Source organism: Streptopelia decaocto, assembly GCF_964273445.1.
Source record: "Streptopelia decaocto genome assembly, chromosome: 19".
Classification (NCBI taxonomy): domain Eukaryota; kingdom Metazoa; phylum Chordata; class Aves; order Columbiformes; family Columbidae; genus Streptopelia; species Streptopelia decaocto.
Window position 1 is genome coordinate 1,473,491 of NC_138674.1, and position 23,146 is coordinate 1,496,636.

The window sequence follows — 23,146 nt, forward strand, 5'->3', positions numbered from 1 at the left end:
CCCAGCAGCCCCGAGAAGCCCCTTCCCTGGGGACATCAATGATTGATGGGGAACAGGAGCCACCATTGTGCCGGGGAGTCTCCGGGTAATTAAACCTTCGTTAGCGCAGGTAATTAAACCTCCGGGCGGGGAAAGACGAGCTGCCCCAACAGGCCGGGGCGACCTCAGGCATCAATTATTGCTGCGGACGTTCGCTCCCCGGGGCTCCCGTGGCGGGTTTCGGTGGGACCCTCAGCCCCGGGGGGGCCAACGGCCACTGGGGATGGAGGGGGACGGACACAGGCGGACACAAATGGGCCTCTCTGCCATGGCAACGGGGCTGCGGTGCCACTGTAACCACAGGCCTATGGCGGCGCAGGCCCGGTCTTCCCCGCTCCCGGTGCGGAAACCCCGCGCTCCCCCGGGCCCGCCCGCCGCCATCACGGGACTCCCGGAGCTCCCGCCCCGCCCGTAGGAGGCAGCCGAGCGCGCGGCCAGAGAGACTCGCGCCCGGGCTAGAGCGCCTCCCCCGGGCACGTCAGGTGGGGCGGCTCGTCCAATCGCAGAGGTCGGCAGCCGGAGAGGCGGGGGGAGAGACAGACAGACAGCTGCTTCGTCCAATCAGAAAGCGAGATCCGCGCGGCGCCCGCCGTTCCGTCCCGGGGGCGTCGTTCCCGGGCGGGGCGGGGCTTCGCGGCCGGAAGCGGCCTGTTCCTTTAGCGTCGCTTCCGGTGCCGCCGCCGCCGCCCTGCGCGGGATGTAGCGGCCGGTGAGTGCGGGGGAGCGGCCTCGGTCCGGCCGGCCCGGCCCGGGCTGCGCGGCCGCCGCTTCCCGGTGACTCTTGTTCTCGCTCCCTCCGCAGCGCGGCGGCACAAGGACGCGGAGGGACCTGCACCGGCCACCCGCCCCCACCGCCATGGCGTCCCGCAAAGGCTCCGCCGCCGGGCCGGGCACCGCGCTGGCCGCCGCCGGGCGGGAGCGGGCGCACCTGGAGCTGGCGGAGCTGGGGCCGCTCCTGGAGGAGAAGGGGGAGCAAGGAGCCGCCGGCGCGGCCGCCGTGAGTGTCCGTGAGCCGGGGCCGTGCGGGTTCCCCGGGGCGGGGCGGCCGGGGCGTGCGCGGAGCCCCGAGTCCGGTGTCGCTTGGTGTCAGCGCAGAGGGGCCTGAGGGACGTTCCGCCAGCAGCGCGGTGATGGGTGGGCTGGTCCGTGCTCTGAACTGGCCCTAAAGCTTCTCTTGCTATGCGGTTGTGGGTCTGTGAGAGCTGAGATCATAGAACTGTAGAATCACGGAATGGTTTGGGATGAAGGGGCCTCCCCAGCCCCCCAGTGCCCCCCCTGCCATGAGCAGGGACATCTTCACCAGCTCAGGGTGCTCAGAGCCCCGTCCAGCCTGGCCTGGGATGTCTCCAGGGATGGTTCAGCCACCACCTCTCTGGCCAACCTGGGCCAGGCTCTCACCACCCTCAGGGCCAACAATTCCTTCCTCATGTCTGGCCTAAAAGGCTGTTTTGTAGAGCCCCAAGTTCAGTTATCGCTTTGTGTCGGTGCAGAGAGGCCTGTGAGGTGTTTGGTTACCCAGACACCGGTGGTGTGGCAGGTCTGTGCTTAAACCAGCCCTAAACTCTTGTTGTGCTGTTGTGGGTCTGTCAGAGCCCTCGCGTGGATCCGTCAGCCGAGACGCGTCGTGTCTGCACCGGCGCTGCTGCTCGGACCGAGCGGCTGGAAATCACCTGCACGAACCCGCTAACGGAGCAGGAGACGGAGCGGAGCCGGACGGACAGAGCGTTCCCAGCCGGGGGGGCGGGAGCTGCTGCTCTGTGTGGGGCCGGGGGGTCCTGCCTGGACTGAGTGGCTGTTCCAGCTCCGGTTGTAGGGTTGAAAATCCCCCCCCCAGTTAATCCCGCCTTTCAGTGAGGATAAATCTGGGATTAGCCCGCCCAAGACAGTTCAGACAGTGGGTTGTTGCATAAGTGCTGGTGACCGGCAGGTCCTGCCTGTCCCTCGGGACAGGATGCGGCCGCAGGTGCTCTCCGAGGGACAGGCCGCTCTCCGCGCGCTGTTCCCCCTCCCCAGGGCAGCACTGATTCCCTCCCGGCCTCCCCCCTCCAGGCTGAGGACCCGCCGTGCCCAGCGGCCCGCGAGGAGGAGGAGGAGGTGGTCCGTGTGCTGACGCTGCCTCTGCAGGCTCATCACGCCATGGAGAAGATGGAGGAGTTTGTGTACAAGGTACAGGAACCTGGAGTGATCCCGTGACCCTGATTGTGGAGCAGTGAGGAGGTCGGATGCCCCAAACCAGGGGTGGTGGGCAGGGCTGGGATGCGTCAGTGTGTCTGAGGGCCAGCCCGGTTCTGTTACCAACTGGGGCTCCCTCATTCCTGACCAAAACTGAGGGCGTTCCCCTGAAGGGAACTTTGGGTGCTGAAGGGTTAAACCTGAGGGTGCAAATCACCCCCAGCTCCATGGGGGGACATGTGGGGAGCACTCTGTGGGGCTGGGGTGGCTTCAAGGCTCCCAGCAGTGCCTGATGTTGTAGAACTGAACATCCTCTCCGCGAGGAGCCTTACAGGGCATTTCAGCCCTGCCTGGGCTCGTTCCGCCTGTGACTTCAGGCTCCCAGGGTGACAGACGTGAAAGGCTTCGGGCTGGCTCGAGGCTCTGGGGGCCGCCAGCCCAGCTTGGCGTGTTGCAGGTGTGGGAAGGGCGCTGGCGCGTGATTCCATACGACGTGCTGCCCGACTGGCTGAAGGACAACGATTACCTCCTGCACGGCCACCGGCCGCCCATGCCGTCCTTCCGCGCCTGCTTCAAGAGCATCTTCCGGATACACACCGAGACGGGCAACATCTGGACGCACTTGCTGGGTGACTGGGGGCGTTCGGTGGCCCGGGGGCTGCGGGTGGGCCCGGTCCCCACACACAAGGTGGCTTTTTGCTGGGTGTTGGGGTTCTCCCCGTGCCCGAGGGCTCCCTTGGCGGGTTGCGTTCCCCCATGCACACGGGCAGCTGTGTCAGGAGGTGCTGGGAGCTCCTGGAGCCCCGTGGGTGTGTGGAGACCAGGCGCTTGGAATCATAGAATCACAGATGGTTTGAGTTGAAGGGACCTTCCCCGGCTATGACCGAGCGCCTCCGCTGCACCGCGAGCAGGGTACGGCCGGGACCTGCCAGCAGTGCAGCCAGGGCCGTGTTTCCCTCGGTTCTTTGCTAAACTGATTCACTCTCCGGCCTGACAGCCCGTTTTTGTGTATTCCCTGCAGGTTTTGTCTTGTTCCTGTGCCTGGGGATCCTGACCATGCTGCGGCCCAACATGTACTTCATGGCCCCTCTCCAGGAGAAGGTGGTGTTCGGGATGTTCTTCCTGGGAGCGGTGCTGTGCCTCAGCTTCTCCTGGCTGTTCCACACTGTCTACTGTCACTCGGAAAAGGTCTCGCGGACTTTTTCAAAGTGAGTCGGCACAAGGTTGTGCGGTCTGAGGTTTCCCTTTCCAGGAAGAAATTGTTCCCAAGATCCAACCTCAACCTCCCCTGGCGCAAAAGTCTGTCGGAGGCGTTTATTGGGCGCTGCTTGCTGGGGAGTCCTGCCAGTCTCCTGTGCACAAACCCCAGAGGTCCCGCGGGACCGTGTCTACAGAACAAACCGTGCGGCCGTGCCCTCAGCAGAAGCGGCTTTGCCTACTGGGGAGGGCATTTGCCGCAGTGGGGGTAACACAAGCAGCTGCATTTTGGTGCTGAAATGGTTCTTGGATCGATAAATCGAAAGCACTTTGCAGGGCGGGTAACAGTCAAATCCATACACGTGAGGGCTCGCGGCCGACGCATCCTGTCGCGGTTTGAGCGCGCGGCTGCTCTCGTGCCCTGTTCATCCTCCTGCCGAGCTCTGCTGGCGTCCCCAGACACTGTGTACGTGCTCAGGCCCTTTCTCCTGCCCCAGATCACATTGATGAGACCGAGCTCAGCCCTTCTCCCCACTCTGGACACTCAGCTTCACTCGTGGGGCTGCAGTGACTCTGGTGACAGGCTGGGGCATCCTGACACCATTACCAAGAGGACACAAGTTGGGGGGTGGATTTGGGGGCTCCCCTGTGACTCTCTGTCGTTGTACCCCGTCTGCAGGTTGGATTATTCAGGAATTGCACTGCTGATCATGGGGAGCTTCGTCCCGTGGCTCTACTACTCGTTCTACTGCTCCCCGCAGCCAAGACTCATCTACCTCTCCATCGTCTGCGTCCTGGGCATCTCCGCCATCATCGTTGCCCAGTGGGACCGGTTCGCCACCCCCAAGCACAGGCAGACACGAGCAGGTGGGAGCTCTGTCCTCGCCCCGGGAGGGTTTCAGGGAGGAATGTGAGCAGATCCTGGCATGAGGTGGCTCTTCCCACGCTCATGAGGCTTTGGTGTGACACCAAGGGCTGGCACCTCCTGACGGTGCCATTCACAGCCGGGAGCGGGAGCTGCCGCAGCCCCGGGGCTGTGTGGAGAACACCGGGGGAATCACTGAATGGTTTTGTTTGGAAAAGGCCTTTAAAATCATCAAGTCCAACCGTTAACCCATCCCTGGCACTAAGCCATGTCCCTGAGAACCTCATCTCCGCTCTGCCCAGTGAGCACTGGGGGCCAGCACTGGTTTTGACTGGGACATGGAGCTGCAGGTAAAGGACGAACGCCGCAGGGGTCAGATAATCCAGGATGAGTGAGGAAAAGCTGCTGGTGCCTCCCGGAGCTTCTTCCCTTCACACAGGACAGGGATGCGAGGGGGCTGGGGGGCAGCAGCCCCTCTGCAGCGCGTGCTCCCCGCTGACCCCCCGTCTCCACCGCAGGCGTTTTCCTGGGGCTGGGGCTGAGCGGCGTGGTGCCCACCATGCACTTCACCATCGCCGAGGGCTTCGTCAAAGCCACCACGGTCGGGCAGATGGGCTGGTTCTTCCTCATGGCTGTGATGTACATCACGGGCGCGGGGCTCTACGCCGCCCGCATCCCCGAGCGCTTCTTCCCGGGCAAGTTTGACATCTGGGTGAGTGAGGGATGAGCGGGGAGATACGGGGGGTGATTGGGGAGGGGGGCGGAGGGTTGGGAGCTCCAAAAAGGTGTGGGGGGTCCTGGTGAGAGCTGCGGTGAGTCGGCTGGAGGAGGTGGGGGGAAAATGCTGCCTGGGAGCAACGCGGGGGGAAAAGGAGCTGAGAACAGCCCTGGGGTGGTGCAGAAGCAGCGAGGAGGAGGAGAACTTCTGGGGACAGACTTTTCAGCAGGGGCTGTTGCGATAGGACAAGGGGTGATGGTTTGAAACTGAAGGAAGGAGATTCAGGCTGGACACGAGGAAGGAATTGTTGCCCCTGAGGGTGGTGGGGATAAGGTGCTCCCAGTGGTTTTGTCCCGTTTGGTCTGGTCTAAAGGTCTTTTTGGCTTCCCCGCAGTTTCAGTCACATCAGATCTTCCATGTGCTGGTGGTGGCCGCGGCCTTTGTCCACTTCTACGGGGTGTCGAACCTGCAGGAGTTCCGCTACGGACTGGAAGGGGGGTGCACAGACGACTCTCTCCTCTGAGAACACCAGGTTTTAGTACAAGCTTCCTAAGTGCTTTTTAAACTCTGTCTTTGCTAAAATCAAAGGAAGACTCGAAACTCTTTGGGGTTGTCGGTTGGTTGGGTTTTTTTTTTAAGGAAAAAAAAAAGAGAGAAACAAAAATTCTGTAGCAAAATTGTTGACCAAATCCTCACCCCCTTCCCCACACACGGGTTGGGGCTGAGGGGAGGTGGGATCATGGCCTTGCCTTCCCCAGCCCATTTTAGCTGCACCAGGGCCACCCCCACTTCCCCAGACACCCCGATTTCTGAGAGCAAAGGGCGCGGGTCCCCCGGCCCCACTGAGCACCCCCGGACCCACTGAGCACCCCCTCCCGCTCAGCGCCGGAGCCAGCACAGCCACGCACGGCCAGGCCCAGGGCAAGAGATTTTTGGCGAATCCCTCCCAGCGGAGCCACCCCCGGTGCTGCTGCCCAGGGCACAGCCACAGGTTCCTGTAATTTAAGTTTTAATTGTCTTTTTGTTTGTTTGTTCGTTTGTTTTCCTTGACAAAGTAATGTAAACATAAATGAGAGAATATTTAATATTTAATACTAAGCTTTAAGAAGACTCGCTGCCACCGCAGTGGCCTCGGCTCCCGCGCTGTCTGTGGTAGCGGCGGAAGGACAGTGTGTTCGGGGAACGTAGAGCTGCTGTAGCTGATCGAAATAAAAGGTCAATAGTTCAGTGTTGTGCTGGGGGTGTCTGCCTCGTTTTTTGGGGCGGGTGTAGGGAAGGGGCTGCTCTGGGCGTCCCCAGGAGCGTGTCCCCTCCCAGGGGTGCAGCAGGATCCCCCTGCTGTGGCAGCCAGAATAAAATGCAGGAAACTGGGACGTTGCGATGACAACAGGAGGAAACCCCTTGGTGGGCAATGAGCTGTGGGGCAGCAGGACCCACCAGGATCCACACAGCAAAGGGCTCAACCGACCCCAAAAGCTGCTGGGGGGTGAAGGACGACACCTGCAATCTGAGGCTTCTCCTCAGGTGGAGATGTGAGAGTGACCGTCCAGCACGGATGGTCATGGGGGATTAGCAGGGAAGAGCTGAGCTCAGCAAAGCCCGGCTCAGGCTTCCGACACCGGTACCTGACAGAGGGTGAGGGAGAAGTGCCTGCAGAGCCCCTGGTGCCACAGCCCAGGACGAGCGGCTGCGTCCCTGTTCCCCGTGTCCCTGTTCCCCGTGTCCCTGCTGCTGTGGGGAGGGGCTGTGGGGCCATGTCTGAGCTGTCTGGACCTGCTCTGGTTTTGGGGACAGCGAATGCAGCGCCTGGATGGGGGTGGCCAAGAAAATAAAGAACAGCAGTGAAATACCTATTGCTGGAAGCAATTTTCACTGGCTTGCACATTCTCCCAATAATAATCACTTTAGGAATGTAGAACTGTGTGTAGATTAATTATTTTCCTTAAGCTGAAATATGTCTAGCAGCCCAAATCCGACGGGGAACAGGCCAAACTCCGGCTGTGTTCACCATGGCTGGTCAACCACATCCCCGAGAGGACTCCGAAGACTTTCCCTTCAGTCCACGTCCAAAGGACAACAAGACTCCGTTTGGTCCTTGTCTTAAACCTCCTTGTATTCGCTCAGACACGTGTAACATTACAGCAAGGGAATCTATCATGAATAAATAGATTTGTCATCTTCTAAAAGTTCTCCTGCGCGGCTTTACACTGAAAAGCGCTGAAGGTCCTGTGGGTGCGGCCAGTGTGAGAGGTGACCCCAGTAAGGACACACACCTGGGTCCTCCAGCGCGCTGGATCACAGCTCGGGTGGGATCACAGCTCAGGCGCAGCGCGAGCGGGAGCACCATCACTGGTACTGTCTGTAGTCGCTGAACGGGGAGGGCGGCAGCTGGGAGGGGTCGTCTGACAACTGGGGGCCTGCGAACGAGGCGAGAGGAAAAATGGCAAATCATAAATACCAAGAGACAAGAGGTTCTTCCTGCTAACAGCATGAAACACGCGCACCGCAGTTTTAATATAAATCCCCTCAAAAATTAATGAAGCCAATAACGAGACTTTGATTCTTTTTCATTTGAAGTTCAGAGCTTTATGGACTGAAAGAGCCTCAGTCCGATACGGACCATATTTTTACCTCCCTTATTAATGGGGAAATCAGAGAATCGTTTTGGTTGGAAAAGCCCCTCAAGATCACAGAGTCCAACCATAACCCACCCCAGCACTGCCCCATGTCCTGAGAACCTCATGTCCGTCTGTCCAGCCCTCCAGGGATGGTGACTCCAGCACTGCCCTGGGCAGCCTGTTCCAATGCCCCACAGCCCTTTGGGGAAGAAATTGTTCCTAAATCCAACCTCAACCTCCCCTGGCGCAACTTGAGGCCATTTCCTCTGCTCCTGGCGCTTGTTCCTGGGGAGCAGAGCCCGACCCCCCTGGTTCCAAACTCCTTTCAGCTCCAACCTCTTTCCCCAGCTCCATTCCCTCCTCTGAACTCGCTCCAGCACCTCAGGGGCTTTCAGAGCAGCGAGAAGCAATCGGAGCAGTGAGAGGGAAACATTTTCAGTCACTTAAAGGAGCTGGAAACCTGCACCTCACGGCCCCTCAGGTGAGCTGGGCCGCTCTGCCAGGTTCGCCCACGGTAACTTGCCTGACAATAAAGCAAATCACTGAAACGGAACAAATCATCGCGGAGTCAGCTTCCCGCCCCCTCTACTGACGTTCTGCTGGAGGGAAGCAATACGTTACTGTACACCAGTCTTCCAGATAATAAATGGCAACGGACTGATTATACCCTTTCTCTAAAGCAGATTAATTTAAAAATATCTCTGTATTAAGAACAGAAATTGTTGTAATTTAGATTGAACAAAGAACGTCAGTGAACAGACCTGAGAGAGGAAGCCTCTCAGGAATTAGTGGCTCACTACTAATCCTTTCAACACTAGTGGTTTTGTCTGTATTCCTCCCAAATAAAGTGGGCCGATAGAGGTATTAAGTATTTTTCACGGGCAAGTATCTGCACAAATGGCTACTGACCCAGCTAAGTGACCATCCTGTGAAAACCCTTCTATAAAACCCGGTGACACTGGATTCTGACGGTTCCTTACCGTTCGTGAACTGTGTGGAGGCAAATCTCGTTAACAAAATACCAGCTCCTTCAATTAAAGCCAGGAGAATTCCTCCCATGGCGGCAGATCCCACCATGGCAACGGGGCCGTCTAAAGATAAAAAGCACAAACCGACACTTTTTTCACCTTCGGTGCATTACTTTACATATTATCACTCTTTCTTTAGTTATAACGTCTCCTATAAGCAGTCATTTTGCACCATTTAAGCCTCATTAGTATCACCAATAAAAGGATAATTACCGGCCAACTCTCCCCCTCTTCCTCAAGGAAACAAAGGCGCTAGTGTTTGAGAACACAATTATTTCATAAGCACAGGACAAAAGTTTCAAATTATCTTCCAATTTCTCTTAGAGACTAAATCCCACTTCGTGTATCACAGCCTGCTGCTCCACTAGAGCCATGAGAACTCTGCACTTCGAACCCACAAGTTTTTCAATGAATATTCAGTGCTCAGTTTCTTACTTCTTGAAGCCAAAATGGCCCCGGTCAGGGCCCCGCTCGTGATTGAATTCCACGGGTCTTCCTTCCCTCTCATTCTGACCATGCTGCAGTCGATCATGGAGAAGAGGCCTCCCCAGACAGCGAAGCTACCTGTGAAAACACAAAATCAACTGAATACGCCTCCTTCCGCGGCGCATGAGTTCAATTTGCTGTCAGAATGGCACCACGGCGCAGTGCGGCACCACAGCGCCACAGTTCAGAACCCACGGCGCCGTTTCATCTCCGACTGCAGATTTGTGATTTTTAGACTTTTACGCACAAAATTCAATTCACGACCATGGCCGGAATTCACCCTGCTGACCCCAGGGGAGCGTCTGAGCCCCCACTCAGACCCCCCCGTCCTCTTCGGTGTTTCTCCAAGTTTGATTATTTCTTTCACTGAGTCGATTTGGTTTATTTTAAAGCCCTGCGCACAATGCACAGGCTCCCAGGCTCTGCACAGAGATGCTTAAAATACAACAACATTATGCTTATGTTGTTGTATAATTGCTTATAATTCCATGAACACAAGCGTATTTCCTCCACATTTAACTAATTCTGGGTGCATCAGAACCATATTTATTCATCGCTTGGACTAACTGAAGCACAGGTGGCCCACAGCTCAGGTGTTGCTGCACTCATACCACGTTACATTCCCAAACTGGGTTATCTACCAGCAACACCACAAAATTAATTACCTCCCAGTTGTGGAGCTCTGGTTTTAATCGCTGTCAAACTTCCCCGCAGCCGGTGGTTTACACCCTACAATGAAAATGGCAGTTAAAGGAGTAAATTCTTACAGCCCGTCTGACTGTAGGGAGCAACAATTTGCCACAGGCCCCGCACACTCTCAGATGATTTCACTTACCACTGGGGAATTTCTGAACCCCTTGATGGCCTGGAAAATGCCACCTCCTATCGCTCCCATGGTGAAAGCACCTCCGCAGTCATCGACGATCCTCCAGGGGCTGTAAAGGAAAATGAAGATGAAAATACGAAATCTCAATCACGTTAAATCGTGCGGGTAAGTGGAATGGACCCAGCACGGAGTGAAAATCCTGCCAGCTGCATCATCTCCCATCCAGCGTGCTGAGCAGACAGCAAAACAAACTCGAGGTTTGCAGAGACTCCACCAACTCGCCTCCTAAATACACAGAGGAATTGCCCAAACTCCTCACGCAGGGCAGAAAGACCCTTTTCCATCACGGCAAACGCCTGCGGAATTCCAGCTCTGCCCCATTTCTGGAGCACAAATACGTTTAAATTTACCGTTCTCACTCTTGTCTTGACCTGCAGAAAACCAAGGTGGCAAATTCAAGGAGACGCAGCTCACAGCTGCCACAAAACGTCGTGTTCCTGGATTACTCACACTTTTCATTAGTCCTGGTTTACTCACGCTTTTCATTAGTCCTGGTTATTTAAATGTGAGACTTCAAAGTCACCCTTTGCCAAACTGAAAAGGCTTTTCCTGGCGCATCCTGGATCTTTGAAGTTCCCTCAAAGCACAGATCTGCTCGCGATTCCTCCCAAACACGGAGCAACAACCACCAGCGGGCAAAAGCTTCGCAGCAGGAGCATTTTCCTCACAGCAAACGCTTTCAACACCAGCGACTTGAGCTGTAATTTGGGGTTAAAAGCTCTGCCAGGCACTACATCCTTGTTGTAACGCTAAACCAAACACTAAACTAGGCTGGCACTAACCTGCTATTAACCTCTGGTGCCACTGCTGGTCATTTTGAAGTGTAAAATAACAAAGCTATTTTGTTTCTTTCATCTTGTGTCAAAGTCTCGCCGCAGAAGCCAAACTGCAGCTCCTGCACCACTCATAATCAGCAAATCCAGCAAAGCGAAGCGCTGCCCGGCCCGGGACCTCGTTCCCCCGGGAACGCAGCCCGCAGAGGCCCCGGGCCCGGCACGGGCCGCAGCCGGTGCCGCCCCCTCAGGGAGGCTCCGCCGGGCCCGGTACCGGCGCTGTCCGCCCAGGCCCCAGCCGGGCCCAGCGCTCCCCTCAGCGCGGCCTCCGCCGAAGGGCCCCGCCAAGGTCACGCACACCGCGCGCCCCCGCTCTTCCTCCTCCCCGCGCCGGGAGCGGCCCCGGGGCTCGCCGGTCCCGCCCTGCCCGGCCCGCCCCGCCCCGCCCGTCCCGCTCCCCGCCGGTCCCGCCCGGAGCCGCCGCCGGGGCCGCTCACCAGGGCTCCCGCGCGTACTCCTCCATCTTGCCAGGCCCCTCCGCCCGCCCCCCGCGCCGCGCGATTGGCTGCCCCCCTCCCCGCGCCGGCCAATGGGAGCGGAGAGATGCTGAGGGGACACGTTTACGCATGCGTGATGCCGTCTTTGCCCCGCTCGGGGCTGAGTGGCGGCCGCGATGGCCAATGAGCGGGGCCGGCGGGGGTTGAGCGGCCGGAGGTGAGGTGGTCGGGGACAGGGGTCAGTGACAGGGCTGGGGAGCAGGGACTCGGTCTTGAGGAGCTTTTCCAACCAAAATGGTTCTGTGTGTGGCCCGGTCACCAGCGGGTGTCCCTGAGGAAGGGGCAGGATGTCGGGGCTGCCCTCACAGGCGCTCTGGGGGAGGCTGGGAGACTCTGACACAGAAGAAAGCAGATAAGGCCTCTCAGGGAGAGGCCCACGGAACACAAAACTGCTTCTATTTAGCCCTTTAATAAGCGGTGCCCGTGGTAAAAGCGTGAGCAGCCCCGGGGTCTGCTAATCCCTGAGAGTTCAGGGGGCTGATCTGTCTGTAAACGGCCTCAAGTTGCGCCAGGGGAGGTTGAGGTTGGATTTAGGAACAATTTCTTCCCCAAAGGGCTGTGGGGCATTGGAACAGGCTGCCCAGGGCAGTGCTGGAGTCACCATCCCTGGAGGGTTGGACAGACGGACACGAGGTTCTCAGGACATGGGGCAGCGTTGGCTTTGCAAGGGAGGGAAATCATTCGATTGCAACAGCCCATGTGGATTGTGCACCAAGGCATTTATTGCTCTAATAAATCGTGGGCTGGAGCAACACAAAGGAGCTGAAATGCTCTCCCTGCTTTAATTTGCTGTTTGCAAAGGATTTAAAAGACTCCTTGTGGACGTGAGCGTCGTGGTCCGAGGCCGACGACGCAGGTTTGTCCCTGTCGGAGGCAGGATGGGAGCAGAGGGCCATGCAGTAATGGGCATCACCAGAAGGTGGTATTGCGGCTTCTGCTTTGGCCGAGGAGGAGAAACGGGAAGGGTGTCAATAGTGATTTTATTCTGTTGAAAGCGGATCTGCAACACACAAAACAGACAGGAAAGAAAGGCAGAGACAGACAGACAGTTCCAGTGGAAGGATTCTTCCTCTGTTTTCGCGCTGCAGGTTGTCCTGGGGCGGGGGTGCACACCTGAGAACACTTGGATCTTTCCTGGAACAGGGGGACATGTAGCTATGATTCCTCACTAGCTATTTTTTCCCTTTTGTGCCCTCTCCAGTTGGGAACCGAGCTTCCAGTTTGCTGTTTACCTCGTACCAGCACATGGTGATGGAGCACAGTGCCACTGCGTGGAAATACTGGGTGTTTGGTCATGTCTTCCATCTTCAGGCTCTACAACTCAACTTTCTCTTCCAGAAGACAGAGCGTGAAAACATTTTGAACTGTGTATCCTGAAAAGCAACCAGACAGCACATTAGAGAGATCCAGGGCTGCAGTGAGGCGGAACAAGCAGGACCCTCGTGTGGCTTCTGTGGGCGCCAGGGCCCCCAAATGGACACAAATACACTGAATTCTTTCTGGTTCCTGCTGCCTTTGGTGCTGTTCCCCGGCAGTTTTGGGGTGAGGGAAGGAGAAGAGCCTGGGCTGTGAGCACATGAACGTGGAGGGGACGGACATGGACACGTCCCATCACCAAGATGAAGGTTGTGATATCAGGGAGACAGAAGCGATGGGGTGAAGCGGGATGAAATTCAGCAGAGCGATGTTTGGAGCTATGCTCTTGGAAACTAAAAGCAACAGTTTCTTCTACAATCTGGAAAAAATTTCAGCTGTGCTGGTGAATCATAGGAAGGTTATGAGTGGGAGCTGGGTGCTGTGATGCTGGAGATAAATGGAATCCTAGAATGCAACAAGAATGTGCATTTCCCCTAAAGATGGGGAATAATGTCTGGTTTGTAATACAAGGAACTGGGAAACTCACCCAGAGCTCAGGGTGGGACCTGAACCGGGGAGACGGGCAGAGAAGGTGATTAGACTGATGAGGAAAATCTTATGAGAGCTTGTTTTACAGAAGAAAACCGAGAGACAATGCTTGTTTGGATGAGCAAAGTGAAGCTTGGAAGCAGGCAGTAAATATTTAGGAGGATGATTAAGGATGAAGAAAAAGGGATGGAGATGGTGGCGTAACGAATGGATACAAAGCACCGCGCAGGGGGTAAAACTGCCTTGAAACTTGGAGAGAAAGACCCAATCAGCCTCTGGGAGAATTTGCAGGTGCCAGGAAGGTTCTTTGTGAGTTCCGTTGTTGGCAATTGGTGCCTCCAGCCAAAGCCGGGGCTTGGGGCTCTGCCTGAAGCAGGAGAGACTCAGGAATTCGGTCTGTGCAGAGGAGGGATGCCTGTGGGGCTTGGCCTGGGAAGCGGGAGTGTTGTGATGAAGAGCAGCTGCAGAAACACCCCTGCAGAGCTTGAGGGGTCGACAGAAGCTCTGACAAAGCGACACGGGGCTGGTGCTGGGGTCAGACTTTGCAGAGCAAGGAGCAGGAACCAGGCTGGCACTCGCTGCTCACATCCCCCACCTCAGAGGTGCTGGACTTTGCACATCCTTCCTAAAGAAACCAGTCTGCACCAGTAACACAACCACCCACCGCCCCTTCCCCGAAGGGCTGTGCGTCCTGCCGACCGCAGAGACCCCGGAGAGCAGCGGGACGAAGAGGAGAACAGTCCGGGATGGGTGTTTTATTGCCCATTTCAGCCAAGAGCTGTCACTGTCACAGCAGAAACTCTCCTCCTGTAGCGGAGGAGTCATGCCATCTCATTGTAGCCACACTGACCCCTTCACTAGCCCTGCAGCACCGAGGGGCACACGCTGGGGTTCAGCCTCCCCCACCCCCAGCTCCCCAGCCTGCCAGCTTGTGCATTTTTGCCTGTTTTCTCACTAGGTTGGCCCATTGCCTTTAAAAGGCTAAATGCTCCGGACTAAATTTGGTCATGCAGCTCTGCATGGTTCCCTGGAACGTCCTCGGGTTTCAGGCTCCTCCGATAGCACCGTTCCCCGCCTCCCGCTGGGCTCCATTGGCTTCCCAGCACCCGAATCGCGGCTGCATCCTGTTATTGGCCAAATCTCAGACCGAGGGGTGTCCCCTCTTTATAACAACTACACCCCGGGCTGCGGCCAGCGAGAGCTGCTGAGATTTAACACTTCAGCACCTGTCGCTGCTGCGGGAAGCAGTGTTGGAGCTTCGGCTTCTTGGTTTTTTCTCCTTCCTTGGGTACCACACAAAACCGCAACCGTGTCTCGCCAACGAGCCAAGATGTCCAAAGTGGCCAAATATCGGCGACAAGTTAGTGAAGATCCGGACATAGACAGTTTGTTGTCCACTCTGTCTCCGGAGGAGATGGAGGAGCTGCAAAAGGAGCTGGACGTGTCGGATCCGGATGGGAACGTCCCGCAGGAGCTCGATCAGAAAAACCAAACGGAAAATTCGCCGCCCAGCCCGCAGAACTGCGACGCGACGCTCAACCACTGCGAAAAGGAGACCAGGAAATGTCTTCAGAGGGAGCAGTCGGTAGACGTAAGGCACATCTCCCCGCACGTGAGCCGGGTGTTGTGAGCGGTGCAGGGATGTACCTGCGTTAGGGGATGAGATGGGAAACACAAACCCGAGAAGGGGAGCGAGGCGGGAGCTGGTCCAGGCGCCCTGGGAGGGAACAGGGTGGTTTATGAAGTCCTGGTGTCACTCACAAAGCCAAAAGCTGCTGGTGCTGGGGATTCTCTCTCTGCCTCTGCTCGAACATCCGTGGCCGCGCTGGGAGCAGAGCTGGCGCGTCCCGCGGGCGCTGCAGGGCCGGTGCAGTCCCAGCGATCTCTCGGGCTGCCTTGCTTTTTCCTCCTGGTTTTTTCTCCTTTGGAGATCTCCGGACTGTCAGTCCCTTCGATTCCTCTTGTGCAAACGCTCTCTAGTTCTTGTGGAATACAAAAAATCTATTGCTTTGTGGAAGTCACCCTGAGAAGCAGGTTTTGCCCCAAGCTGTTTGTTTCATGTTTATTGTTCAGTTCAATTAATTATTTTCATTTGGGTACATTTATCTCCTTTTTTTCACCTGGCAAATCCTTTCATAGCTTGCTTTGAGCTGGAAAGCTTTGTGCTAGTCCCTCTCGTCTTTTTGTGCTTCACCTCAGTGGGAGCCAGTCCCAGTTCTCTGTAACATTTATTAACCTCTGCACTAAGAGTATTTGGTATGTGCTTTGTGCGTGGGAGGCTGGGAAGCATTTGGTTTCCCTGGATTTTCACGGCAGGCTGAGCCAGCAAGTGAAAGAAGGCGACTTGAAGTATTTATCTGTGTAGTCATGGGCAGATTTCGTGTCCCAGGATTTGCATCTGCTGTGACGGGACAGGGCTGAGGACGATCAGCAGCGTAAGCAGCGCAGAGGCTTATGTGGCTACTCCTTTTATTTTTGCTCTAGCTCTACTTCCTTATCTATTCCAGGTCACCCAGCGGTACCTTGGATGAGTAATCGAGCTCTAATAAGTCCGTGAACACTTGGAAATAGCTCTTTATTTATGTACAGAGTTATTATAGGGGGGTCTTCTCCTGACCTGGGAAAAAACATGGAGAAAAAGGTGGAAATTGCAGAATAAATAAGTGCAGGTTTGTTTTGGAGACCTGAACAAGGGGTTAAATAGTCGCCTCCGCCCCTCTCCAAGCTCCGTATGTGGCATTTGGCGTGGGCTGGGGGACACAAGGCGCCGTGGCCCCGGGTTTATTTTCCCACTGCGCTGTCACGTGGAGGGGAAACGCAGGCGCCGTGGGACGAACCTGAGAAACGCTGTGATGGGACCAGTGATCCCGGTGACACCGCAGGGTCCGCACTGGTTTGCAGGTGATCCCAGCTTGCAGCCAGCACTGACGCTGGAAAAGCTGCTTTTCAGACAGGGGAGACTCTTGTGTTTGCATCGCTAGTGATGCTGCTTGTTTTTAACCATGGGCAGATGAGGAGTCGACTGGGAATGGGATGGGAAGTGTCCATGATTGGGAGGAAGGGAGGAAATTAGTGGGTAAAATGATGGGTAGAAGAGAAAAATTCCGACTTCTAAAAGCAGATTTTGTTAGAGAAATGAAAGTTTCCATTTGCAGAGCACCCAGCGGCTTTAAGGGCTTTCTGGAAAATGGTTCCATGTCACCAAGGAAGGGCTGGAGCTCTTCTATTAAAGGAAACCCAGTTGAAACATTTGGTATCTGCCTTAATTCGGCAATGAAGGCAAAGCGAGACAAAAGTCAGGGCCAGAAGCTGTCCGGTCTCTGGGGAGCTGCGCTGCATCTTAGGGGCATGTTTTTAAAAACATTGGCCTGGGAAGTACAGAGACACAGTGATATTTGGGGCCAGAAAGGTCTGAGCCAAAGGGAAGGGGAATAACTGAGCTCCTCGTTAAAATAACAATAATAGCTGAGGCGGGACAGGGCAAGAAGTTGTTTACATCACTCTGGGCTTTAGCACACAGAGCATGGCCGGGGGGTCATCCCGGGTCTGCGTGTGTCCCCGCGCTCAAGCCGAGGTCCCTCCAGCCTCGCTTTGTGCCAAAAACATCCACGTGTGCCAAGAGAGAACCTGTGTGGTGCCCGGGAACGGTCCGGGCGGGGAGCCCCTCGGGGTGCGCAGGAGCCGTCCCTGCTCTGGCTCCTCGGGTCGGTTTAGTGGCTCTCAGGACCCGGCCAAGGACACAGCGTTTTCTCCAGGAATGTCCTTGGCCCCGAGTTGTCCCTGAGACAAAATTGGCCGAGGGATGGAGGAAAGGGGCAGCTTGGGCAGCTTGGTGTGGTTTTGCTCAGCCCCAGCAACCCTCTCACATGCCCAAAACACAGGTACCCAACACCCAGGGATGGCAAGTGCAAAACCACCCCCCTTTGTGGCCACCTCAAGGGACTGCCCCATGCAGTGGGACAGTCTCGAGGGACATCCCTGCCCCTGGGAGATCTCCTTTCCTTCCCTTTTTTCCCTTCCCCTTTCCTCTTTCTTTTCTCATTTCCTTTCCCTTTTCCCTTTTCCCTCTCCTTTCCATTCTTTCCTTTTTTGTGGGTGCAGCGGGGTGACCAGCTCTCATCCACTGTGCTGAGCAAACAGCCAGATCAACACCCACCACCTAACCAGCAATTTTCCACCCCAAAACAAGCTGTGGGGGTTTCCAGGGCAGAAGGCGAGATCCTCACTGCCCCATCCCATCCCCAGCGCCCGGCACAGAGCACGGCAGCCCCTCTGCTCCGTCCCCTCTGCTCCGTCCCCTCTGCTCCGTCCCCTCTGCTCCGTCCCCTCTGCTCCGTCCCGGCATCGGTGCTGCGAACGCTCGGATTCCAGGCAAGAAGTTCCCAGTCTCCTTTGCCTTTTAAGGAAACATCTGAGCGGGTTTGAGGGTTACAAATGCTAACAAGCAATGGCAATGCTCATTTTAGTCTATTTAGAGGAAACGGGAAGGCATTTCAGTTCATCAAAACACTGGTGATTAATCAGCCAAGTACCAGGCTGTTTTCATTAGGCTTATTTTTAAAGGTCTGACACGCTGTGTAAAAATATTCCCCTAATAATCGTGCTCGTGGCAGAGGGAACGGCACAGGAGGGGGTGCGGCGGCACTGGTTTCTAGGTACCCAAGGTAAATATGTCAGCACGGCGGAGAGGAGCGAGCGGGCAGGACTCAAGATGGCAATGGAGAGGGGACAGGGCTGGCGCTGGTGGTGACAGCCTGGCTGGTGGCCTGGCCTGCAGGACAGGGTGGCTGCGGGGACAGCCAGAGCTTTGAGACCGGGGGGCAGGATCCATTTCTTTCTCCTCTTTTACATCGTCCAGACATTTAGGACCAGAGGAAACGGCCTCAAGTTGCGCCAGAGGAGGTTGAGGTTGGATTTAGGAACAATTTCTTCCCGAAAGGGCTGTGGGGCATTGGAACAGGCTGCCCAGGGCAGTGCTGGAGTCACCATCCCTGGAGGGTTGGACAGACGGACATGAGGTTCTCAGGACATGGGGCAGTGCTGAGGGTGGGGAATGGTTGGATTCGATGAGCTTAAGGGGCTTTTCCCACCCAAATGATTCTGTGATTCTATGATCCTGCCACACAGCTCCTCTGCTGAGCTCTGAGAGCTTCTGGAACAACAGGCCTCTGACGTGGCCCTGGAGGTGTCCCCAACCTCCACCCGGGGATGCAGAGTCTCGTGCAGGCAGTGGCAAGTGGGCAAGAGTGACCTTTGGCTTTAGAAACATGGATCCGATTTCTTGCCTACAAGTTTTTGCTCCCAATTCGTCCCCTTCTGCTGCAGGCAGAGCTGGGTCCTTACAGAGGGCCCGGGAGCCCCAGCCCTGGGTTTGGGGTGCGCGGCGGCGCGGGGCTGCGCTCTGCGGGGCGCTGGCATGTGCCTTTCTGTCACCTGCTCCGGGCCGTGCCGGGGAGCCAAGAAATCTCTTAACTAAATAAACAGCTCTCTCGTCCCAGATGGCATCTGTTTATACGCCAGGTACAAACAGTCCCAGCAGCTGCCCCGCTCACAGCCAGTTCTTCCCACAAAAAAGCCGTTCCCAAGGGCCGGCAATGCTGGGACGGCAGAGCCCCGGCACGGAGCCCACGGAGCCCGCGGGAAGATACCAGGGCCAGGGCAGCGTCTGGAGGAGGCGCCAGGCCTGGCTGCAGAGCGGGGTCTCTGCGCTCCGATTTGGGGTTCAAGGCGCTGGGTGAAGCTGTGGTGCTGTCCCAGCCCTGGGGGGCCCAGGGAGCTCATAAAGGTGTCACAGCTGCATCTCCCAGAGGCACCTTGTGTGTTCAGTGATCTGCCCAGAGCGCTGGCTCATCTCCAGTGGGAGTGGAGGTGTCTCATAGCTGATGTTTGGGGAGGGTGTTGGTCTCTTTTCCCAAGGAACAGGTGACAGGATGAGAGAAAATGGCCTCAAGTTGTGCCAGGGGAGGTTGAGGTTGGATCTTGGGAACAATTTCTTCCCCAAAGGGCTGTGGGCCATTGGAACAGGCTGCCCAGGGCGGTGCTGGAGTCACCATCCCTGGAGGGTTGGACAGACGGACATGAGGTTCTCAGGACATGGGGCAGGGACAGGGCTGGGGGAACAGTTGGACTCCATGATCTTGAGGGGCTTTTCCCACCAAAACGATTCTGTGATTCTATGATTCTAAGATATGCTGGGAAAACATCTTGCATTACAAAGCAATAAACACCATGACCCCATTTCCTTGGTTTTCTGCAGGGAGCTCAGAATGCAAAGTCCTGTGCAAAGGAGGCCGGTTCCAGAGGGCCCAGGGCTGGCTGTGGGTGCTGCGTCAGCAGTGTCACCTGTGCCACCGGCCGGGGACACTCCCCTGCTCGCATGGGAGGCACGTTGGGCTGCTCCCGTGTGAGAGGTGCAGAGCTGGGGACAATGAGACTGGGGTGAGGCGTCTGGAGGTCGGAGGCGTCTGTCTCTGTAACGCCTGGGTGTTTTTGTCTTGTTAGGAAAGCAGGTTGAGCGAGAGGAATAAGGGAGGCAAGAATGAAGAAGAAAAGGGAAAGGAAGCTCCTTCCAAAGACCTGGCCCAGAAACGAGATGCAAAAGTGGGGAAAGACTCTAAAAAGGAAGAAAGTGTTCAGAAAACAGACCCAAAAACTAAAGCTGAGGCTGGGAGCAAGCCCAAAGAGGAGAAGGCTATCAACGACAGACTCAAGGCCATGGAGAAAAAGCTGATGGGGAAGGACAAAAAGGAGGAAGATAAGGGTTCAGTGTTGAAGAAGGACACGAGGAAGGATAAAAAAGAGGAAGAAAAGGGCCCAGCATTAAAGAAGGATGAAGGGAAGGATAAAAAGGAGGAAGAAAAGGGCTCAGCGTTAAAGAAGAACGCAGGGAAGGATAAAAAGGAGGAAGAAAAGGGCTCAGCGTTAAAGAAGGACGCAGGGAAGGATAAAAAGGAGGAAGAAAAGGGCTCAGTGTTAAAGAAGGATGCAGGGAAGGATAAAAAGGAAGAAGAGAAGGACTCGGCAGCAAAGAAGGAGACAGGGAAGGACAAAAAGGATGAAAAGGGCTCTGCATTGAAGAAGGGCGAAGGGAAGGACAAAAAGGAGGAAGAGAAGAGTTCGGGATCAAAGAAAGATGCAGAAAAAGATACAAAGGGAGGAGATAAGAAAGCAAAAGATAAAAAAGAAGAGGAAAAGAGTTCAGCTTTGAAAAAAACAAAGGCAGACGAGAAGGACAAATCCCAGCCAGAGGCAGAGAAGGCGGCGGAGGAGAAGCAGGAGGAGAAGCAGGAGGAGAAGCAGGAGGCGAAGGCGGCAGCCGAGAGCAGCCCCGCCAAGCCCACGACCGGCAGCTCCCCGGATCAGGCCAAGGATGACGAAGCCTCCAGCATTTTCGACGAGCTCATCGAGAAGGTGAAGAACAACGACGCCGAGGTCACCGAGGTGAACGTGAACAACTCAGACTGCATCAACAACGAGACCCTGGTGCGCTTCACCGAGGCCCTGGAGTTCAACACTGTGGTCAAGCTCTTCGCCTTGGCCAACACTCGTGCCGACGACCACGTGGCCTTCGCCATCGCCATCATGCTGAAGTCCAACAAGGTGCTGACGAGCATCAACCTGGACTCCAACCACATCACAGGCAAGGGCATCCTGGCCATTTTTCGGGCGCTGCTGCAGAACAACACGCTGACGGAGCTGCGTTTCCACAACCAGCGGCACATCTGCGGGGGGAAGACGGAGATGGAGATCGCCAAGCTCCTGAAGGAAAACACCACGCTCCTGAAGCTGGGCTACCACTTCGAGCTGGCCGGGCCGCGCATGACCGTCACCAACCTGCTGAGCCGGAACATGGACAAACAGAGGCAGAAACGCCTCCAGGAGCAGAAACTGGCACAGGAGCGTGGGGAGAAGAAAGACCTGCTGGAGGTGCCCAAGCCCGGAGCTCTGCAGAAGGGATCCCCCAAGCCATCCCCACAGCCGTCACCCAAGGCTTCCCCCAAAACCTCTCCCAAGAAAGGGGGGGGACCCGCCGCGCCGCCCCCGCCGCCTCCTCCGCTCGCCCCACCGCTGATCAACGAGAACCTGAGGAACTCGCTCTCACCGGCCACGCAGAGGAAGTTGGGAGACCGGGCGCTGCCCATGCAGGAGAAGAGCTCACGGGACCAGCTCCTGGCGGCCATCCGCTCCAGCAACCTCAAACAGCTCAAGAAGGCAAGTGCAGGGCCGTGCTGGGGCCACCCCCAGCCACGTCTGGGGTCACATCTGTTGTCACTCGGGTAGTGGAGAGGTGAGGGCTGTGCTGGTCCCAGCCCCTGCGCAGATCCATCCCTTTGCTGAGCACGTGGGGTGGGCAGATCCGTCCCTTTGCAGCGTCCCTTGCAGAGCAGGTGGGTCAGCGCACACCTCTGGGCTGGGAGGAAGCTCAGGGTGGCCGGAGAGGCTGCATCTCCAGCGCTGGTCCCAGCGCGATGCCTTAAAACATCTCATGTGTCCCGGGTGGTTTGTGTCCCGACTGGGCTAACCCTGAGCTGCAGCTTGGGGACAACCAGCCTGGCCAAGAGATCACAGTCACAGATGGTTTGGGTTGGAGGGACCTTCCCGGCTCCCCCAGTGCCCCCCCTGCCATGACAGGGACATCTTCACAGCTCAGGGTGCTCAGAGCCCCGTCCAGCCTGGCCTGGGATGTCTCAAGGATGGTTCATCCACCACCTCTCTGGCCAACCTGGGCCAGGCTCTCACCACCCTCAGGGCCAACAATTTAATCCTCATGTCCAGCCTGAATCTCCCTCCTTTAGTTTAAACCACCACCCCTCGTCCCTCGCTCCCCGCAGTGACAGGGTGTCTCCCCGCAGGTGCAGGTACCGAAGCTGCTGCAGTAGGGAGCGGGACGGCTCTCGCCCGGCGCGGCAGAGCCCAGGACACTCGTCCTGCTTGTGACTGTTTCCGTGACAGCCCTTTGGGACCTGCAGTGACCGACACCGAGGAGCAGCGATCTCTCTGGGACAGACGGCGGAAGGGCCGGCCCCGAGCAGGACCAGCACGGCCGCTGGACGCAGTGTGGGAGGAAGACGTATTTATTATTTTCTCGGTTGTGAAGCCTTCAAGCTCTTTCTTTTGCCAGCACCGTGTGCGCTCTGGAGATGCGGAGGACACAGGAGAGGGGTCTGCAGAGCTGGTCCTTACGGGACACCCCTCGGAGCGTGTAGAAGGGGCTCAGCACCCCCCACCCGGGGGACCCACCCTGGGGCGAGCGGAGGTACCCGGAGGGGCAGGGGACAGCCCGGCCGTTGTCACAGCTTGCGTCCCCACGGGGTCTCCAGGTGGCCAGGGAGTGATGGGGTGCAGGCACAGTGGTGGGGTGCAGGCTGGACATTGGGAGGAATTGGGGGGGTCGGAGAAGGGGAAAGCCCCTGGAACAGGGGCTTGGGGCATCACCTGCACGCCCACAGCCAGCCCTGCTCGGGGACCACCGGGTCCCCAGGGCGCTTTGTGCCACAGCCCAGCCCGTCCAGGGCCGTTTTTGAAGCTTTTCAGCCCAATTTGGGTGTGAGGTTTTTTCCCCTCTTCATGACCCTCCACCTTGTTGACGAGACACCAGACCAGACCACTCCACCATTGCGGACACCAAAGTGTCCCTGGGGAGCACGGGGCTCGCCCGGAGGTTGGACCCCTGGTGGGACAGGAGCAAGGGGACCCCTGCCCACAGCTCCACCGGGGGCACGGGGACGCTGTGTGTCCCCCAGGCAGGTTTGGGGGCGCCCGCCCCGCGCGCCCTCCCGGCGTGAAGCCTCGTTCGCGGTTTGTACGAGTGCGGCCACTGCAGCAGCAATAAAGCTTCACCCGACGCTTCCCCCGCCTCGGGGACACTCCGCACCCGGGGCCCCGAGTGGTGACACCGACCG

The 23,146-nt window shown here is 57.0% G+C and overlaps 3 protein-coding genes across 5 annotated transcripts; 2 read left to right on the forward strand and 1 right to left on the reverse strand.

Moving 5' to 3' along the window:
* The first annotated feature begins 666 nt into the window (after window positions 1–666).
* ADIPOR1 (adiponectin receptor 1) lies at window positions 667–6,222 on the forward strand. Its single transcript, XM_082069393.1, has 8 exons — window positions 667–748; window positions 842–1,036; window positions 2,089–2,205; window positions 2,669–2,840; window positions 3,233–3,419; window positions 4,088–4,275; window positions 4,792–4,985; window positions 5,386–6,222. The coding sequence occupies exons 2-8, from the start codon at window positions 896–898 to the stop codon at window positions 5,512–5,514; spliced, it is 1,128 nt and encodes a 375-aa protein (XP_081925519.1). The 5' UTR covers window positions 667–748; window positions 842–895; the 3' UTR covers window positions 5,515–6,222.
* An 856-nt stretch (window positions 6,223–7,078) lies between these two features.
* Window positions 7,079–11,344, reverse strand: TIMM17A (translocase of inner mitochondrial membrane 17A). The gene is made up of 6 exons (XM_082069394.1): window positions 11,280–11,344; window positions 9,959–10,058; window positions 9,789–9,852; window positions 9,073–9,201; window positions 8,590–8,700; window positions 7,079–7,408 (listed from the first exon to the last, which is right to left on the reverse strand). Exons 1-6 carry the CDS (start codon window positions 11,303–11,305, stop codon window positions 7,338–7,340), a joined length of 501 nt encoding a protein of 166 aa, XP_081925520.1. The 5' UTR covers window positions 11,306–11,344; the 3' UTR covers window positions 7,079–7,337.
* Window positions 11,345–11,472: 128 nt separating this feature from the next.
* LMOD1 (leiomodin 1) lies at window positions 11,473–23,117 on the forward strand. Of its 3 annotated transcripts, none has more exons than XM_082069424.1 (4): window positions 11,473–11,496; window positions 12,541–14,856; window positions 19,746–21,455; window positions 22,097–23,117. In XM_082069424.1, the coding sequence occupies exons 2-4, from the start codon at window positions 14,230–14,232 to the stop codon at window positions 22,121–22,123; spliced, it is 2,364 nt and encodes a 787-aa protein (XP_081925550.1). In that variant the 5' UTR covers window positions 11,473–11,496; window positions 12,541–14,229; the 3' UTR covers window positions 22,124–23,117. The 3 variants fall into 3 exon arrangements, with proteins under 3 accessions (XP_081925550.1, XP_081925551.1, XP_081925552.1); XM_082069425.1 differs by lacking the exon at window positions 11,473–11,496 and adding an exon at window positions 11,500–11,517 and having other exon boundaries at window positions 12,541–14,835; XM_082069426.1 differs by lacking the exon at window positions 11,473–11,496 and having other exon boundaries at window positions 14,503–14,835.
* The last annotated feature ends 29 nt before the right edge of the window (window positions 23,118–23,146 follow it).

Bases quoted from the DNA above. Each gene is read 5' to 3' on its own strand.
- ADIPOR1 (XM_082069393.1), top strand. From the start codon at position 896: ATGGCGTCCCGCAAAGGCTCCGCCGCCGGGCCGGGCACCGCGCTGGCC. The intron at 1,037-2,088 runs GTGAGTGTCCGT...TCCCCCCTCCAG, and splicing joins GAGCCGCCGGCGCGGCCGCC to GCTGAGGACCCGCCGTGCCC. The intron at 2,841-3,232 runs GTGACTGGGGGC...TATTCCCTGCAG, and splicing joins CATCTGGACGCACTTGCTGG to GTTTTGTCTTGTTCCTGTGC.
- TIMM17A (XM_082069394.1), bottom strand. From the start codon at position 11,305: ATGGAGGAGTACGCGCGGGAGCCCTG. The intron at 9,853-9,958 runs GTAAGTGAAATC...TTTTCATTGTAG, and splicing joins GGTTCAGAAATTCCCCAGTG to GGTGTAAACCACCGGCTGCG. The intron at 9,202-9,788 runs GTAATTAATTTT...GTGTTTTCACAG, and splicing joins CAGAGCTCCACAACTGGGAG to GTAGCTTCGCTGTCTGGGGA.
- LMOD1 (XM_082069424.1), top strand. From the start codon at position 14,230: ATGCTCCGGACTAAATTTGGTCATGCAGCTCTGCATGGTTCCCTGGAA. The intron at 14,857-19,745 runs GTGAGCCGGGTG...TTGTCTTGTTAG, and splicing joins TAAGGCACATCTCCCCGCAC to GAAAGCAGGTTGAGCGAGAG. The intron at 21,456-22,096 runs GCAAGTGCAGGG...GTCTCCCCGCAG, and splicing joins ACCTCAAACAGCTCAAGAAG to GTGCAGGTACCGAAGCTGCT.